At 41.8% G+C, this 17,090-nt stretch overlaps 1 protein-coding gene across 1 annotated transcript in view; it reads left to right on the top strand.

The window, feature by feature from the left end:
* ZFAND3 (zinc finger AN1-type containing 3) overlaps positions 1-17,090 on the top strand; it is a 271,476-nt gene that overhangs the window by 184,546 nt on the left and 69,840 nt on the right. The window contains exon 4 of the mRNA XM_090046593.1: positions 10,559-10,738. Within this exon, the coding sequence (XP_089902719.1) occupies positions 10,559-10,738 (180 nt within the window). The remainder of the gene's footprint in view (positions 1-10,558; positions 10,739-17,090) is intronic.

Here is a 17,090-nt window from a genome sequence, read left to right on the forward strand (position 1 = left end):
TCTGTAGGTGCTGGAGGAATAAAAAAACAAGGAATGGTGTAGTTTCATCAATAAAACAAATTAACTACTTTTCAGTTGGGTGTGGAAGGGGTTGTTTTTTGTTGTTAGTCTCTTAACATTTCTACTTTATATGTGATTTTTTGGGTTGCACTAGTATTTTGGATTGTGCAATTTAACCTGTTTTTAATGCACAGTTTGGTTACAATATCAGTTTACGTGATAGCCCAGGTGTGGAAAATGGTAGATATGACTCTCAGAATATATTAAACCTCTCCCTTTTGCTTTTGGCCTTTTGGTCTCAACTCTGCTGTTTAACTTGCCATGACATGGTAGTAGGAAAAAGCACTGGATAGTGTAAGTTCTTTAAATTATAGACTAGTAGTATTTTTGAAGAGTTCTGTGGGAGCTCGATGCTGAATTATATAGGACTGAATTAAGCACAGGCTCAGACCTGTTCAATTTAAAACTTTTATTGTTTCACAAAGTCATAAACTAAAGGAGGTCTGTTGGTTCATGAGGTTCCCAAATCAAGCCCTTGCTCTCTAACCCGGAGGCTAGGTGCGGCTGCCTGATTCAGTAGTCTCAGAACTGGTCAACAGCTCATTTAAAAGGAGTCCCTTATCTTTTTTTAGGCAAAAGATACAAAACTGTCCTCATGGTGGAAGTGAGGCATCTAACATAACTTTACTATTAGTTATATATGATAACACTTATACATATGCATTTTCTAATTCTTACTTCTATTGGTTATTTAGTTAACTTATCTATATTATAACATCAGGTGATACGCTTTGTATTATAATCATTACGCTTCTTATGTTAATTCTTGATGACCTTTATATTTCTTATGCTAATTTTCTATAACCTAAATACATTATTCATCTATATGTTTTGCTGGTTTTTGCAGGGTTAAAATGTCAAAACTGACATAATATGCAGTTGTTTTTTCGTCATTGCAGTTTAGCCATGCAGTTTCCTATTCTTAACAATGTAAGCGGCGTGTCTGCTATTTTTATCATTGTTCAAAGGTCAGAAGTTCAGTATTTTCATCTAAGGGTCGGAAAGTGATTACCAGAATGTCAATTGCTGACTCCTCAACCTCTTTGAAGCATTCTGGGAGTTTTAGTGCATTGTTTCTAATGCTAGGCCTTGCTTAGCATAAGCACTCTCTCACAAGTTCTGTTTTCAGAATTATTCCTCTGTTGTAAGACAGATATATTTGTATTGACTGTAATTTTGGTCTTAAGTGTACAAAGGTCCATTGAATAATACTACATGGGCAACATATCAGGATCCCACGAGTCCTATCTAGTTTACAAAAGGTGCAGCAAATTGCAGTCACCTTCCAAATTAGCAAAGAGGTGAAGCCTTGAGATACCGTAGCTCCTAAGATTTAATTATACATCGTATCTATGATGCCTGACTAAATTAAATACTGGGATTGAAGCAACTTGGATCCTATGGTGGGATATCGCAGAATTTTAAATTGCTTAATAGCGTCTCAAAGGGAGCTGAAGAGGGTTTGTTCTCAATGATTCTTGTTTGGTCTCAATGATTGAATCATACATGGAGATTAGAGGTTGCATCTATGCAGATGTATATAGTGATTTACTGTATGTTTTATTGTGTATATGTGTGTAATGATACTGTTGCATGTCAGTGGGTTATCAACATTTTCCCTGCCTTTTAATTATTCTCAATTATTAGATACCATCTACAAGATAAGGCTGCATTCAATTTCTGTATCCTTTTAATTAACTATTTGTGCTACTGTAAGATCATGCAGGGAGACAACCTTTACAAATACACTTAGTTCTCCAAAGCCTTTCAGTTCTGTCTGTTTTGGAGTTAGCAGCTGGTGGCTTCAATACCAACAGGAAGCTTCCACTGACAGCATTTGTGTTAGAAGAAGGTTACTACATGCTGTATTGTAGAATTTAACTGGCTGTGATCATACACTGTACTGCTAAGATAATTTTATCTGTTACTGCTTCAGGCAGGAGATATCTTTCAGCCTTGAGAAAAAGAGAGAGTGTGTTGAGGATAGGGCAGGATGGGGTGGGAGGATGAGCAGAAGACTGCACATTGAAACTGATGCCAAAAGATCTACAATTTTCAAGATAGGTCTAAAAACGTAACATGGAGAGGGCTAGAAAGAAAAAAGCGTCTTACTTCTAAGAAAAAAGGACCTAATCTTTCTGATGTATTTGTAAGGTACAAGTTTAAGCTTATCAAGCATTTCTGTGAAGTTATTAAATTAAAATTTCAGCAGTGGGCAGAGGAGGGTGGAGACACATGAATGTACTGGTAATTACCTAGATTCCTGGCCATTCCTTACAGCTTTTACTTTTTAGCAGGAGGACAGCCATAAAAACCTCTGAGCGGAAAATAAAAAGCTCATTTTTGTGCCTGGAATCTTCTTTTAAATGACATGTTTAAAATGCTATCAGACGTCTTGGTTCTTCCATTCGTGTTCCAGCTGTCCCTTGTTGAGGCTATTAATCAAGGTTAATGCCTTATCAATAGAATTTTATTGAGATGGTAATCCAAAAAACAAAAGTTCTCCTTCAGAATTGGCACAGTCCTGCCAAATGTTTTGCTAGCACCTCGGGCTTAACTGGCTCCAGTTAAATGCAGCATTTCTGAAATGACTGCCAGTTTTTAGGGTGTTGAGTGAGATCAAGGTTATCTGTAATTTGTTGTATAAATGGAAGCCTGTATTAAAAGCAGTGGAACACAATACAATACATATGCAGATGGAAAATAAACTAATTTAAAATGTCATTAATATCATGTTTGTGCAATTACAAACTGGCCTATCACCCTCAGTATGAAGCAATCTAGAGTTACAGATATACATCAATGTTAAAATACCTAGTGTATCAGAGAATGAGTCTTACATTGTAGTTTAATGTTAGGTTACTGGTGGAATTTTCAGCAATTGCTTTAGAACATGTACTGAAGCTGTTTTCCATTATTCATTGTATGTATTGTTTGATTCCTCTCTGAGTACAGTTGCTCAGCCACTTAATGTCTTCGTGGCACTGGTTCCATGCTAATATCTGTAACTTTTTCCAAGATGCTACCCCTACTCTGATTCTTTGGGATGTAATGTTAACAAATGGGCTGAGCTTGTTTTGTTTTGCATTTGAAAGATGGATCTAACATAGTAAACTACTAGGCTAGGGACAGACATTCAGAAGGCCAGAGCCTGAATTGATTCAATCTTTGCAGGTTAGTCTAACCTCTATAGATTGGACCAATTTGCAAGTGAATAACTATTCACTTTTGACTCTGGAAATGTAGGCACGTGCCTGCACTGGCCAAGGCCAAAAGCTGGGGGGAGGTGGGGGTGCTGGAGTGAGTCCTTGGCTGGAAAGAAATAGATGAGGGAAGGGGTGGGGCCAGACCTGGGCAAGCCTGAGTATAGTTGGGGAGTTTTAAACCCCCACCTTGCAGGTCTGCCTGGAAGGGAAGGGAGAAGCAGACCCTGTCAGTGGTCCCCAGCCCCCACCCCTGCTCACTTGCTGGCTGGTGGCAAGAGCGGGGGTGGGGCCAGAACCCAGTAGCCTGAGGGGACTAGTAGTTTAATCCCCCCATCTCAGGGGGTCAGTGAAGGCACTTGACAGGCTCCACTCTGCACCCAGGGCTATGGCAACAGGTGCCTCACCTCTGCCTGCTGCGATAGTTCGCTCTGCCCCTGGGAGAAGGAGGGACAGGTTGCTGCCTATGCCCTTGGGCTGTAGGGCTGAGCCAGACCAGGTTGCACTCCTGGGCCATGGGGCCAGGTGCTTGGGGTGGAGTGCGGTGGGCCAGTGGTGTGGGCAGCAGCAGGGGTAGGCAGTGGACTGCTGCAGCCCAGTCCTGTGGCAGCAACTGACTCATGGCAGCCTGCCTCTCCTCCTCCCAGCAGCAGCAGCTGCCAAACTATTGCGGCTGGTGAAGACGATGCACCTGCCACTGGCTGCCTGCTCCTGGCAGCACTGGGTGCTGAGGGTGGGCTGCTGTAGACCAGGTGCTGCCTATGCTGCGGGACCGGGACAAACTGGGCTGCAGTGGTCCATTGCCTCCCCTCGCCGCTGCCCATGCCCCTGGCCCACAGCAGCCTGGCGCCGCCATGAGCAGGTGATAGATGCTTCACCTCTATCCACCATGCTTAGTTTGCTCCACTGCCACCAAGAGGCAAGAGGCGGTGGGCATCGGCCCCAGTCTGAGCCACACAGCCACAGCAGGAAGCAGCAGTGAGTTGGGCTCCAAAACTAGCCTTGGCTTGCCTCCTCCCCTGCAGCCAGGTCAGATTCCCCCCCCCCCCCCGCCTCCCCACGGCTGGTTGGCCATTCCTTGGAGGGACTTGACCCAGGACATGGTATCAGTGTCCCTTCTGCTGCTGCCTGCAATGAGGGGATTAAACCGCCCTCCCCCTTCCCCTCAGGCTACTGTTGTCTGGCCGCCATAGCCGCAAGTGCAGTGCGGAGCCTGTCAGTGCCCACATTTTCTTCCCCTTCCCCTGAAATGGGAGGATTAAACCACTGCTTCCCTTCAAGCTACTGGGGTCTGCCCCGCCCCTGCTCCTGCTGCTGGAGCAGTGAGGGGGGTGAGGGGCTGGGGACACCTGGAAAGGGCTGCTGCCCCCTTGCCAGGCAGACTCCACAACACTCCAGAGCAGGGTTTCCCACCGCCACAGCCAGCTGGAGCAGTGATAGTGCTCTGGCTAGGGAGGAGAGGGATAGGACCAGCCCTGCTTGGCTGGAACAGACAGCCTAGCCCAGCCCAGGGCTGCAGAGCATGCTGGGATACTGGAGGGCTCTGATTTATCTTAAACTAGGAAGGGGTCTGGGACACAAGTTCCATAAACCCATTTGACCTCAATTGGTTAAGTCTGATACTACATTCAACCAGGTTTATCTCAAACTGGTTTGAGCCATTTTGAAACTGGTTTATATGCACTGAACCTCTGTTCTGTTACAGGTTTAAATCAGTTTCTGATCACTTAAAGCGGTTTACGTGTAACTTCTGTCCCTAGCCCTAAAGTTTAGCATTTCATACTATATATACGTGAATTGTACAAGTCCCATAACATGTTACACTTTTTTGAAAGTGTGTGTGCTCAAAGATGATTTCAGTGCTATTCCTCATCTTTCTTACAGAGTTCTCTAGAACAGCAGTTAGCAACATTTTTGGCCAGAGAACCAGAATGACCCAGCTTGGGTCTGAGATCAAATGGGCCAACAATGGGACCTAGCTGTTGCCTGGCCATGGTGGGGGCGCAGCCCCCTGCTACCAAAGCCATCCTTTTCCCCCCACTTGCTCTCCCAACCAAATCCATTGGCTCTGAAGGCTGTAGGTTGCTGATCCCTGGCATAGGAGAGAAAGTAGAATCTTTCAAAATGGTTGCCCTCAAATTCTACCCTTCTAGTCAGGTTGACACATTGCAGTTTTGCATCCACAGTAAGTCACTAGAAAACTTGATTTTATAAACTGAGCTTCCTTGGCTTCTGACTTCAGGTCTGGTATCCTACAATTGTCTCTTGTCAAACTCCTCCAATTACTAACAAATTAGAACCACCGGTGTCCTTAGGGAGTTCAGCTGCTACATATTTAATGATATACTTTTAAGGTAACAACATTCATGTAGTATGGGCAAGCTAGGAGTGCCTCAGAAAAATAAGTCTGTGTTATAGCCTGAAATTCACTTAAATAAAAGCAGCAGACTAGCAGCTTGAGTAAAACATTAACAAGTTCCCTACGGAGTCTCTGTTTCTGTGCTAAACTAAATGCCAGTTAAAAAGCTAACTACAAAATATGCTTGATCCAGATGGATCAACTCCTAAAATTACACACATCATGCTACTTAGAAAACTAGGCTTTGCGCATATATTTGTTTTTAATGACCAAATGGAGAGTTTGAATTTTGTGGATTTTGGTGGCGATTTTTGTAATAGCTCCAACCTGTCACCAGTAGGTCCTATAAAACTTCTGCCAGCAATTTTTGTTGCATCTCTTCTCAAAGAAGTACATTTGGGGAGTGGGGAAGGGCACCCTGAATCACTTTCCAGTCCTCCAGCATGGTAGTGCTTCAAAATGGTAGGTCCTTTCTCTTTGTATTCTTTTATCTGCTTTGAGAAAAGCATTAAAAAATAGACAAGTTCAGTTACCACAGAAAGCAGAGCGAATGAGATTTCTTGAGAGCTAGTTAGTTTGCCAAATCTAGTAGGAGATTCTAATGAATACAGAGTACAGCTCTGATGGTTTGAGGTCTCATGGACGCAGAGGCTAATAGTGTAAAACTGCTATGCAGGGTTGTGTTGCAGTGCAACTGCCCATTCTTGCCAGCAGTTTCATTAGTAAGCTTTTCGGGGAATGCCTTTACTCAATAATGGCTCTTGACAGTCTTTTGTGCCCCATTTTAAGCAGGAAAGTTTATCAGAAGGTCACAAAAATGAATGGCCTTCAAAAGAGCTTTGCTGAATGTGTACACTAAACAAGGAGCTTTGGGAGCAGTAGTGTAGCACCACTGTTCACTATGCTGCTCTTAAGGGTCTACCAGGGCCTCCATTATACAGTCCATTTTTTTGAGGTTTAAAATTCCCATGTAAATAGTCTTTGTGGCTAAAACTTGGCAGATGATACAGCCTGAAAGCACAATGTTCATATCTACGTGGAAATAAATACATTGGCTGAAAATTTTTAATTTACTAGTTGTTATTAAATTTCTTGCTATCTGTTGCAGTAGTGTGACTGCAAACTGCTTTTTTTAAATAGGTTTTGCAGATCACCAGTGGTGTTTAATATAGAATGTAACCATAATTTTCCTCCACTGCTTGAGGTTGGACATGCTTCCATTTCTGATAAATGTATGCAATTCGGCTTAACTTTCATTCAGTGCCTTGCATACAAATCTGTCGTAAACCATTTTTCATCTGACCTCTTCATCTTCCTTGCATTTACAGGTAGAAAGTGTTTTTACAGGTAATATAAGTGTCCAAACATATCTGAACAAAATATCGTGTTGGTAACAAGCCAGGAACTGAAGGGGGGGGGTTTAAATGCACATGAAATATAGCTGCCAGGGTTGTAATTTGATATAGGACAGTCCCACAGGGTTTCAAAGCACCTGGTATCTCTGCCAATATTCCAGACCAGTGTTTCTCAACCTTTTTTGTACCAGGACCCATTTTTAAACATCAATGGCTAGTCCCTACCCAGTGCCTCCCAGCTCCAGGCCCTAACCCCCAAGTGGCAGGGCAGGGGATTGGGTATGTGTGGAGCTCTGCCAGCCTTCAAGGGAGAAGCCTTGTTTTCCCACATTTTTCTCCTTAAAGGAGAATCCATTTTTAAGGTTTGTTCACAACACTTTCATATTTTCTTGTGACCCACTTTTGGATTGTGACCCACGGATTGAGAAACACTGCTCCGGACCATGTTGTAGCTGCACTTTCTTTCCTTTTCTTTTCCCTCTGAGATGCTCCTTGTTTCACTGAAGCAGTGTCACTCCCTAGCTGACTCTCATCAGCCTCAACTTCATGACTCTGTTAGGTCACACACTTTGGCCACGTCTAGATAAGGGGGAGAGTTTGTGTGAGGATTTTTTTTTTTTGCTTACATATTTTGCACCTGCCAATTTAACTCATTTAAATACATTAGCTAGCTGGGACTTACCATCAGGGAGAGTCTAGGTCATGACTGCAATCAGCTAGTGAGTTTTTAAAGAAAGAAAATGGCACTTTAAACTGGTGTTTGAAAATACTTAAAACATGTTTAACTAATGTTTTAAAAACTACTTATTTTCCTAGTCCAGGAAAGCCTTTTGTCTACAATTAAGTATTAAGTCATATTTGAAAAGTGTTAATGTGTTGGCGCTCACATTTAAAAACACCTGATATTTTCCCATTTTAGATAAGCCCTTGTATGTTCACAGAAAAGGGAGAAGGTAGTTTTTGAGGAAAAGAAGGACTGATGAGCTGCCAGAGTGGAGGCCTTCATGGGGACTATACATAGGGGGTGCTTGCGCAAGTGATCGGAAGGCACTTCTGATCATGCGGTAACTTTTGCACTCTATACAAAGTGCTTAAAATTACAGCATGATTGGCCGTAACAGCTGGTCAGTATTTGATGGTGGGAGCTCAGAGCCTCTATGCACTAGCCAAGGCCAGAAGGCAAGGGTTACTGTTGTACACCTCACAGCATGCTCCTTAGACTCCCTGGGCTGCGGAAGAGGACAGAGAGAGGGCGCTACCCCAGTCGCTGCAGGGAAGCAACATCCTTCTCCGTTCTCTGCCTAGGGAAGCCAGTCAGGGCACCCCCACCCCCTGCAGTGTAATTTTGTTAATGATAATATTTCCCTGTTTACTTTTGAGGGGCTATAATAGAAAGGCATATTCCTATCCTAAATTTCTCTCAGAGTAGGTTGCAATGCATGGCGTAGTTAAGGCAAGGCACAGACAGGTGAAGTAGAACAGGAGTTTAAATAAATGATCTCCATGCAGAAGTTAAACTGTAATTTTTACCAGAAGCACAAAGGGAAAAAGTTAATCTACAAACCATGTAGGTTGTCAGTATGTGTTTGAATTTGCCTTTACATTTTTTAGGATGCTTTTGTGTTCACAGAGCTCATCTTCTGCTGGATCCTGTAATAATGAAGTCATAATCTTGTGATAACATGTACCGTTGCCATAATTGAAATGTGGAGCATTATGACTTCACTCCAGGCTATACTACAGGATGAGGGGAATGTGGGAACAAGTCATTTCTGTCAACAGCTTTGTCATTTTGCTATGTATTGAGAATAAAGGAAAGGTTATGTGGGGAAAAAGAATTCTACTTCCACTTCATTTCTAACTGGGGAAAATTCAAATTCAGGAGGTTTTTCTTTCCTCTTTCTTTTAAGGGAACTTGGCGCAAATGTTATATTTGGTTGGTTACAACAGTCTGCAAGGATTGAAGTAGCACAGCAGAGGGAGGATGACATACAAATCTTACAATGAGAAACAGCAGCTTGAAAGAAAAATTGTAGTTTTAAGTGAGAGCCGTTAAATATTTTGGTACAGGAGCAATCATACTATTGGGTGATACCAAGAGGAGAGTCATAAACAGTAGACTGGATAAAATGTTTGTAGACAGCAATGTTAGAGGTCAGTCCTTTTTCTTTCAGATAGGTCTTTATCCTAAAATAACATCCCTGAAGCTTTCCACAGTGATGACCACCAGTTCAGTTCCATTAGGGGGAGCACTGGTTGAAGCAGTAGGGTAAATGCAGCTCCCATACATTCCTTTTATTCCTCTTATCTCAGGTGTGCTCAGAAAGGGTTAGAACAATTACACAGATAACGGGCAGCCAGGAGACCTGTCAACAGGCTCCCTCTCCATTCATTGCTACTGATGGAACTTTACTAGTGGGAAATATTTTGCAGAAATGTGCAGTGATTGGATTGGGTAACATAGCAAATCTCTTCCAGTTTTGTGCCTTGCATGTAGCCCTTCTCCATATTATGTTTTAATTGTTCAAATCTCACATATGTTAAAGGTTTGACTGTCAAACATGCAAGTAAGCTTTAGATACTCTTAATATACTAAGACAGGATTACCAAATATAAAGGCCATGGGCCAGATACCTGGGGGACTAGTGGCATGGCCGAGCATTGTGGTCTGCTGTGGAATGGCAGTCAGTGGCAGGAGGACAAACAAGGGCTGACAGTTCTGGTTGCCCTCCAGAAACTTTGCCAGTCACCTCTGCCAATGGACCTACTTCCCTAGTAGCCTGCCCCTGCCCTGCCCTGTGCTGGAACTGGAGCTGCTGCAGTGGCACAAGGCATGTAGTGGTGGCAGCTCCAGCATGGGATGTGCAGTGGGATCTGTTGCCACTGCTGTATGCTCCAGTCCATAGATGCCACCACCACATGATATGGTCCAGAGCCATTTTTTTTTTTTTTTTACTGCCACTTTTTCCTTGCATACAGCCCACACCTTTTTCACCAAAACGAACTGGAGATAATTAGGGTGTACACTATAGGTGAGAAAAATTAATCCACATGCATCTGGGGGAGTGGTGGCAGCATTAATTTTCATAACTCTGGGAACCAGGGCAATCAAAGCTGCCACCACTGCCCTGATACAAAATTTCTGGACCTGTGGGGAGCCTCTCGGCCATATGACGTGGTCTGGCTCATCAAATTGATCCAATGTGTGGGGTTGGTTTGTGAGGTCAGACCCAGACCAAGCACGGGGGGTTGGACTTCACCAGATCAGTCCTCAGGCCCCATCCAGCGCACAGGGCTAGCAGCAGGCTCATCTCATTAGCTGCTGCTACTCTGTTTCTACAGGAATATTTTTTTATTTCATCCTGACTCCAAAATAAAGTACATAGTATATATGGGGGCATGTTGTAGGCAAGAAAATATGGTCTCCAGCATGTCCAAAGAATCAGAATGGTTTTAATCCATTTAGCGTATTCATTGCATTTTGAGCAAAATGTTTTGTTTGTCTTGGTTCTTCTCACCTCATGTTATGCTTGGAACGGTAGACTTCATACCTCTCACGCTTTCAATTCTGTTGTTGATAGATTTCCAAAAGAAGCAGCCAGATGACGACTCCACTCCCAGCACAAGCAACAGCCAATCAGATTTGTTCTCTGGAGAAACAAACAGTGACAACAGCAATACCTCTCTAACTACGCAGACTGTTAACTCCAACCAGCAACTTTCGACAGAACTGAATGTAACTTCACCGAGTAAAGAGGAATGTAAGTACATGAGCCCAGAGGAGAGGGGAGAGTAGAGGAGGCCTAAACACCTGCTCTTTTCTCAAGTACATTTGTCATCCACTCATAATAAGAAGATATGACCTGTCTGTTGGGGGATGGTGGGGAAAGGAGGAAGGAGAATAGAAAATATTCAGAGCTGAAACAGGTGGTTTTAACCAAAAACTGAAAACATGAGAAGTCACAGAATTTCTTAAGCTCCATCTGTGTGTGCTTACTTACAGCTATTTGAACTTGAGTCAGGCTGCTCTTAATTGACTGTTTTGAGAAAGTTGTATTTATTTACTACATTACTGTGAGTAAATTATTGTATGCAGTAGTCTGAAAGCCAGAATCTTATAAATTCTGTCCCTGTATCATTTTAAAGGCTCTTCTTAAAATGATTACAGGCAGTACAGACTGTAATGTAAGGTTGTTTTTGACTGATAGTAAGTCTCTGTGGCAAACCTGATTTATTGGCTAAGCTTTGTGACCCAGCTCTTCCATGGTTTTCTATGCATAGAAATTGTGACAGACTGACATCCTGCTTAAAGAGAGGGATAAGTTGAACAAACTTGGCTAATGCAAACTATGATCTAATGTCTTCCCTGTTTTCCTGAAAACTGTTCTAAACTTCTATGCACGTTGATGCTGTGTGTAATATTTTGAGTTTAAAAACTTGAATACTGAAGTTTAAGTTCAATGTATAATTTTTAGTTTCATTTTCTTCAGACTAAAGTCTTACTTTTCTGGAAGGTGGACTGTTGAAGGAATCTCTCTTGATCTCAGTACACTTGTAACTAATGAATGGCAGATAAACATATGCACCCTTTTAGTAGGCAAGCTGCTGGAGATGCCAAGGTTCTTAAACACTTTGAGGTAACTACTATAAATAAGAAGTCTAACAAAGTGCTGGGACAGAAGGAACTTTGATACATTGCCACATTTAGCTTTGGTTTTGTTTAACTTACTAGCATGCTGAGGTCTTCAGGTGTTGTGAAATACCTATTTGTACGCAGGTAAGTAATTTTCTTTTACACTGTGTCAATTTTTTCCAGATGAATGTGAACAGTGGCAGTTTTTTTATTTGTACCAACTGTAATATGAACTTTGATTAATCAAACTCCAAGGCATTTTGAGATTAGTTTCTCTAATCGGAGTTAACTCGCAGCATAATTCTTGTCTCTCCTTCGTTCAAATAGTTGCTGATGGCTACCATCCATTACTTCCCTGTCTGCTGCTTCTCCACCGAAGAATCCATAGGGTGCTGTAAAAGCAGGTCTTAAAACACCTTTTCCAGAGAACACAGCAATACACTGGGCATTCACCGGTCTGATCTGTCAATCACCTATTCACTCATAAGCCAAGATCCACCATTTGGTGCAGATAATGGAGTATTTCTTCCATGCAACTTGGCCATTTTTGGGGAAAATGTTTCAATGAGTCTTGAGTTAAGCCATGTATAAGGAATTTGTGGGGGGTGAAGGGGTGCAAAAGAAGAAAAAGGGGCTACAAGGAGGCATGGAAGGGAGAATTAAATAAAATGTACTCCAATTGAGATTGCTATACACTCATGAATTTGCACTCCAAGGTGATGGATATTAAGCAGCACGGCTAGCAGAGCATTTGAAAATATAACCTATAAAAATATTCTTTACGACTTCCTGCTGGAATGGCTTTAAGTGAAATACAGTTGTGAGATTTATTTACAGTTCTAGCTATCTCTCTCTTCCCTCCCCCCCCCCTCTAATGAAGCTTAGTGTCATTTATCAGAGATAATTATACAACAGATGGAGCTTTTCTGATGGATAATGGTCTCAAAGTAGGAGGTTCTTTTCCATAATGAAGAATGCCCAAACTTTAAATGTCTTTTTTTAAATTTTAATTTAAAAGTGGCTTTTCTGTACATTATTTATTTATTTTTGTAGCTAGTTCTATAAAGCATATGCTGCTCTCATTACAGCAACGTTCTTAGAAGATTGATATTTCACAGTACAATATGATGATATACAGCTTCACACTATACTGAATAGAATTGCAGTAATTCACCAAGAATCAATGTATGGGATCATTAAGTTAATCCCTATCAAAGTGTGGAAAGATTGGAGTACTCAGAAGTGTTCTTTTACAGGAACTTCTCAAGCTGCATCCTCTCTCTCTCTCTCTCTCTCTCTCTCTCTCCTTTTTCATGCCTTCTAAATGAATCCTACATCAAGGCATTTGCCATGGTAGTTGAGTCCACAGGATAAACAGATTGAACAAAATTGCAGCAAGCCATTTAGGTAATTAACAAAATCATTTCATCATGTTATGACAACTAAAGATAACCATAAAATTCTGCTGTGGCAAGATTCATACTCTGAAGCAAAAGTCCGCTCGTGCTCTTGCACATGCACTCGCTCACACTCATGCTCTCCCCACTTCCCCCTCCCTCTCTCTCAGGCTACCATTTCTCTTTAAATATAAAATATTGGAGGGTAGTACCTAAGATTGGATTTTGCAGGATATCAATTTGGCAATTTTAAAGATTATGTCTTGCAAGGTGTAGTGGTTTTTATAACTGATCACTTTTCCTCTGAACAGCACATTTACTTTTCAGGTCATCTTGTATGTTAGGGTCAAATTAGTATAGGTTTCCATCTTCTTCCACGTTTAGTACTTGGGACTAAGGGTGCTAATTGTTTGGAGTTTGGCCACTTGGCTGATCAGTACTTGTTGTTTTGCAAGGTAGTGTCAGTGTTACAAATAACATGCAGCAATCTAAACCGCATATGGGAGGTTTGTTTGGTAGTCAGCCAATTGCCCACATATAGGGTGAGCAGTTGATCAGTTTAGCCTTTCTCAGCCTCTTGGTGCTGTACTGTTAGCAGCTGTGAAACTGACTGGGTCCTTTCAATTGGTTGTTTTAGAGGCAAAGGGATCTGGGTAATAATAGTTTAAGAGTGATGTTGTAGCTGCGATGGTCCCAAAATTATAGATTTCATAGACATCAGGGCTGGAAGGGACCTTGGAACATCATCGAGTCCAGCACCCCGCCCAAAGGGCAGGAAGTCAGCTGGGGTCATAGGATCCTAGCAAGATAAGCATTATGCATGAGGCAAGGATTTCTTAGGGTGCTATCATTTATTGGATTAACTGTGTACCTGGGATAAAGTTAGACAACCCTTCAAATGCAAGACTTTCTTCATCAGGCAACTACATAGTTGGTTCAGTAAAAGATACCGCCACAAGAAAGCCTTGCCTCTGAGTAACAATTGAAGCCTGAACTGAGATGCAAACTATTGAGCAGAAGACTGATAGGCTCCGAGGCACAGTGTAATAAAGCATTAATAAAGTGAGAAAAGCTGATCACAATTTGTTTTTGTATGAATTATAGTAGGGTTTTAGTGCTGTTGTAGCTGTGATGGTCCAGGAAATATGGGAAGTAAGGTTGGGTTTTTTTGTGTGACAAATTTTATTGGCCCAACTGTACAGTTGGGAGAAAGGTTAACAGACTTTTGTGTACAAAATGTCCTCCTTTAGGTCTGGGAAAGAACCCTTCTTGCATTGGCTTGGCTGGCTTTTGTCAGGTATTTTGGTTGAAGTCTGTTGTTTCTTCACCAGCCCTGAAGAAGGGCAGCTTGTCTAACATCTTGCCCAACTATATCTGTGGGCCAGTAAAAGATATGGCCCAAAAGACTTGCTGCTTCTTAAGGATTTGGCAAATGGCTAGTGCCACTGAAAGATTTTAAATGGCTGCCTCCCTCTCCTACAGACATCTGAAGTGGTTCATGTGGACATATATCCAGAGCAGATTTGTGACTAATTTATGGCTAGGATCCTTGAAGTACTGGCACTTCAGTCTGGACTATACACAGGTGTCCCACACCCTCAGTTTAACTATATGAGTTTAAAAAATTAGTAAATTTACTGAAATAAAGCTACTTCAGTAAATATTATAGTGGTATGATTGTGCCCACATTAGGATTGCACAAAATTTATATCTATTTCTAAGTACATATAACTAGTAAACCATCTCTTTCCTCCTTGCTGGTCCCTTGTTGTGTGTTCATTTGTTTGTGTTTGTTTTTTGCTCAGGATGTGCAAACACCAGTTTCTTTGCCAACACTAACTTAGGATTAGATGGTTGCTCCAGTAATGTTTTGCTGGGTTTATTAGCTGGTGGCTATCTGTTAAATTGATTTGCAAGTGGAAGAGGGAGCCCCCTCCAAGCTTCTTCAAAAACCTACTTATTTAATAAGGTCCTCTCTCTCTTGGTAAAGAAAAGGTCACAGCACAGAATAATTTTAGTCTCGTGTCAGCCCTTCATTTCTTTCTATGGGCTGTCACATTTTTCTTTCTCTACACAGGTGGACTTAAAGCTGACACTATGCAGCTTTAAAGCTAACTCTGCATTGTAATGTGACAGGAAAAATGTCAGTGTGAAAAATTCCATCTCTGGCAGCTGGATCAGATTTGATATTTCAGTAGTTCTTGGTTTTAGATTACATGGTTTTGTTGTAATTATGTGCTTAACTTCTTGCTGGCCTCCTTGAATTTGCAAGTGCTATAATAGGGAGAATAATTGCTCGTGTTCCTAGAACAGTCATAAGCACACCTCTCCAGTGCTGAAAACTGTTTAATTAGGAAGTCTGCAAAAATGCTTTTCATACATGTGCAAGATTCCATGGTATTGTACATACAGGCATTGTGTCAAAGGATGGGCCAGAAGAGTCATTGGTTAGGGAGCTACCGAAATTGCGATTTTACAAAAATTGCAAAATCCAGCATTGCCTGCAAAAGTGGGCAATGTCCACAAAATCTACAGAAAAAAAAGTAGAAAACCTACTAAAAATGAAATGCTGGCTCCCCAGAGGGAACCAGCAGACTTCATGGCTCTGTGGCCTAGCTGCTCAGCCCACTAACAGAAAGAGGGAGGAGACAGCCCACACAAAGGCGAAGCCAAGGTGCTGAGAGCTTCCACTTACGTTGCCCGGCTCCTTTCCACCCGGTAGCAGCGAGGGGCATGGCTTCATAATGGACAGCCTTCACAACCAATTAACAGCAAGAGGTGGGCCATATGATGGACAGCCCTTGCAGTCTATCAGTGGCTAGGGTGGGCCCACCAGGGTGTCTCTGCCAATGCAGAGAGGCAGGGACACCATGATCTTCCTGTGAAAATAGTGCCTGGCCCCACAATTTCCTTGAGTTAGGTAGACCCCTAGTCATTAGTGGTCTGTGACTGGGCAGACAAAAATAAGAAATAGTCTCACATGCCTGCTTCTGACTTGTAGATGTGGTAAGCATGCATAGCTTCTAGTAGGTGCTCAAGTCCACAACACCTTCTAAAATCTGGCCATCACTGAGTCAAAACAGACACTTAAGTAGCCATTCTTGACCATTTGAGTGCTTGCTTGTTAAGGCAAGCTTTTACTGAAATGCTATGTGAAACTAGTGTTAGTGTTGTTACTCTGATGCTAAGCATTTCTGAGTGTGGTAGAAGTACCAGAAATCCTCTTTATGGTTGTGAAAGTATTTCAGTGCATCTAATGGTGTCTGGGTATAAAGTACTGTAGCTGAGAGCCAAGATGCACAAGGCTGTCAAAATCAGCTCTGTCAGAACCATGAGGTATTGTTTTCAACCAGTGCAATTGTTAGATGTTTAAACTGTGAGCTTCATGGTGTGGGGACTTGTCGAAACACTGTTTGTAAAATGCCATGCATGCCTACAGTGTTAGAAAAGTAATGAATATTTTCATTAGTTCCATGCTCTGAATGAGAAATCGCATGCCAGTCATTTCACTTCCATCAGGATTCCCTTATGAAGAATGCACACAGAGATATTCATCCTTTTCCAAGTGTCTCTTCTCTGACAGCCTTAGACAAAAACAAGGTTTCCAACAATTTGTAACTACTCCAGGTTTTTGCCTTTTGCTTGAATAAGTCAAAGTTAATAAACTGAGTCAGACATGACAGTTTTCTGCTTTATACCATGAAAATATTTAATATTTATATTACAGTGGTGCTTTGTAAACAAAAGAGAAAACAAGGCTGTTCTTTGTGAGAGTGACAAACATTTTTGGATGCTCAGTTGAAGACGCTTTAAAGGATTCTGATTTTCAGAGGGCGGGTACTCATCATTGTCTGAAAACTTGGAGACATCCAGGGAGCCTGGATGTATGCATGCAGTTGGCAGTTTTGCAAATCTAGTCTGGTCTATGGTCTTTACCCTGAAGAATTCTGTTTCTAAGCTGATGAATGAAATAAGACAAGGGAGAAAAGAGAAATGTTACATTCAAATATGCTTCTGTAATTGAATTAATTGTGTAAAGAAATATTGACTTATCCCAACCTAACTATCAAGCATTGATTAATT

The sequence above is a fragment of the Crocodylus siamensis genome, chromosome 1 (assembly GCF_052110815.1).
Source record: "Crocodylus siamensis isolate JL-2025a chromosome 1, ASM5211081v1, whole genome shotgun sequence".
Taxonomy (NCBI): Eukaryota; Metazoa; Chordata; order Crocodylia; family Crocodylidae; genus Crocodylus; species Crocodylus siamensis.